This window comes from Pteropus vampyrus, unplaced genomic scaffold (assembly GCF_000151845.1).
Source record: "Pteropus vampyrus isolate Shadow unplaced genomic scaffold, Pvam_2.0 Scaffold211, whole genome shotgun sequence".
In the NCBI taxonomy this organism is placed as follows: domain Eukaryota; kingdom Metazoa; phylum Chordata; class Mammalia; order Chiroptera; family Pteropodidae; genus Pteropus; species Pteropus vampyrus.
The window spans coordinates 978,770-981,374 of record NW_011888992.1 but is presented as its reverse complement, the minus strand read 5'-3'; the positions used below and the strand labels follow the sequence as shown (position 1 = coordinate 981,374).

The following is a 2,605-nucleotide window of genomic DNA, read 5'->3' as shown; positions in this document are numbered from 1 at the left end:
AACAGCCTTGCTCTTGGGGAGACGGGCACCCACGCCTCTGCTGGCCTGTCCTAGACTGTGAGGGACCACAGTGTGAGGGCATCTGTGACCCAAGGGGTCATCGGATGAGACCTGCCTCTGGGTCTCACTGCTGGGGTCAAGGGCTTCCGCCGGGACCAGGAATGCTGGGATGTGATTCCTGAAGCCCCACCCCCTCTCCATGAGGCCGAGTCCAGAGACTGCCCAACAGCCCCCTGAAAGCTCTGCCTGGGAGATGTTTAATTTTTCCAAGGAAACTAAGTTTCTGGCTTTATGTCGCCTGCATAACAAGCCAGGTTACTCGAGGCAAACGTGTCGGTCGGCAACCCTCTTCCTGTGGTCTCCTCTGGCAGGGAAATGTTTCAGGGGCCCCTGAAGGCTCCTGTGGGCAGAGATTAAACTCCCCGATGGAATCCAGCAGTGGAAGTGAGCCTGGCATCTGATGGAGTCCGGACCAGCTGCCTGGGGGCTGTTTTGGGAGGGGCTCCTAGCTCCCAGCCCCTTGGGGACCCATGAGGTGAGACGCCCTTCAGAACAGTGCCCGATCGAGGAGACCACGGGGCGGGGGTCGAGAAGTTACAGCCAGACCGACCCATCTGGCTTAGGGGAGAAGCGAGACTGCAACACTGGTCTTGAAATCTCCTTGTGGCCCTGGAGGTGACAGGCTTCTGTGAAATTCCTCTGAACCGCACAAAACTCAGCAGGTTCTCTCCAAATAAAGTGTTGCCCGATGACTTGGGGAAGCTAATCGGATGAAGCCTCATTATTTGATTAGATGCCGGTGGGGACTGGCAGGAAAGAAAACCCACCCCGTGCTCAGAGCTAACGCAGCTAATCGGTCGTTCAGCCGAGATCATCTGTCAAGTGTGTGGTTCAGGTATTTTTAGCTGCCAGAAACTCAAGGTCACTGAGTGACAACTCAGTTTCTGGATTTACTGATGATGCTTCGAAGCTTGTTCTGCGGGAATCGAAGGGTCCGTTTTTGTTCTAAGCTGACATCCACAGCTGGAGTTTTAGCACCAAGACCCTGAGAGGCACACCCTGCTCAGCACACAGGCTCCAGAACCTTCCAGACTCACTGAACTCTTCTTTCGAAGGGCCCCAGACACCTGCTTCCATTTTGTAAAGTCTCTGGAAGAAAAAGACCATGATGTTCACCTTCAGCTGGTCTTAGGAACAAATGTGACGGGGGGAAGCACCGCGTGGGAGACAGTGGCCCACCTGTGACCAGAGTTGGGCTCCTCTGAGGAGCCCAACTTCTCCGAGCCTCTCCGAGCCTTCTCCAGGCTTCTCCGAGCCTCAGAAGAGGCCACAAAGGATGGGTCCATGAGCTCCTGCCAGCACCAGGTGGCGCGAAGGAGGGGTGCGGCTAGCCCAGCACCAGTGTCTTTGTCTATTTTTAGTTTCTTTCCCATTATTTCACAAGCGCCTTGATTGCAAAGAATCCGGTGAGATCAGCAGCCCGGCCCTCTCGACCCCTCACTGATTAGATAATCACAGAAGCCAGCAGCATGAGTGTCTTGTCAGCAGAAAGTGGCTGGAACGTGTGGCTCCACCTGACCAGGGCTCCTCCTGGGATGCGGCTTCTGCGTGATGCCCCGTCGCCCAGTCACGCACAGGAGCCTTTGCTCTCGGAACCTCTCAAACCGGCCATTTTAGAACGTTCCCTCCAACCAGACTGCAGTAATGGGACACTAGCCAGGACCCCAGGTTGTCGTGGGAACCTCTGGGCTTTGCAGGCGGTGCTAGCTGGATTTTAAAGTCTCTTAATCTGCTTGCTCCGAAGAACTTGTGTGGATGGTGGCTGCCTTCCTCTCCTCCCCGCAGAGCGAAAGCTGAGGCCTGACCCTCTGCTCGTGGCCGCAGCTGCGATGTGGAGGCCTCCGGTCTTGCGCCTGTTGCAGTGAGTTCTCAGCACCCCGCATGCATGCAGCGCTCCTCCCGGAGCAAAGACCCTGCTCCACCAGAGCGGACACAGACGCCTGGCCACTGGGATGGCTGCATGCACGCCAGGGTGCTTGTTCATCACAGTCACTGACCCTGTGTGAACGGAACAGATTCACTGCTCGTCTCTGCTGCACGCGCACCACCCACCGCTGGCTGACGGAGGATGTGCATGGTGTTAAGACGCCTTTTCGATCATGGTTTCACTGTACCCACTGCCCAGAGCGGGGCGTTTCCGGTGGGGGCTGAACGACTTAGTCCCTGGGACGAGTCACGGCGGCGTCAGAGCGGCAGCATTTACGTGGTGAAGACCGCAGGGGGGACACCAGGCCGAGACCTCGCAGTCCGCCCGCTCACCGTGCCACCTGCGATGATTCACTTCCAGAAAGGAGCCCCTCCCTGCAGAGGTTTGTCCCGTGGTCCCTCGGGGGACCACGCTCACCTTTTTAACCTGACACAGGTCACAGGAGTCGGAGACCTTGTCCTGGGGCAGAACCGTTAGTCGCAGTGCGAGAAACAAGCAGCCCGCTCTGCAAGCCCGACGCTGCGGCCTGAAGATTCCGGAGACGCGCCGGAAAGGAGCTGGGAGCGGATGGCAGCAGCCCCGCCCGCCTGAGCTTCTCGGGTGCGTCTCCCTCAGTCC

At 57.9% G+C, this 2,605-nt stretch overlaps 1 protein-coding gene across 1 annotated transcript in view; it reads right to left on the bottom strand.

Moving 5' to 3' along the window:
• ADGRA1 (adhesion G protein-coupled receptor A1) overlaps positions 1–2,605 on the bottom strand; it is a 54,306-nt gene that overhangs the window by 38,391 nt on the left and 13,310 nt on the right. Inside the window, exons 2-3 of the mRNA XM_011372606.1 lie at positions 1,240–1,352; positions 1,098–1,149 (exon numbers count right to left, since the gene is read on the bottom strand). Coding sequence (XP_011370908.1) covers positions 1,098–1,149; positions 1,240–1,352 — 165 coding nt within the window. The remainder of the gene's footprint in view (positions 1–1,097; positions 1,150–1,239; positions 1,353–2,605) is intronic.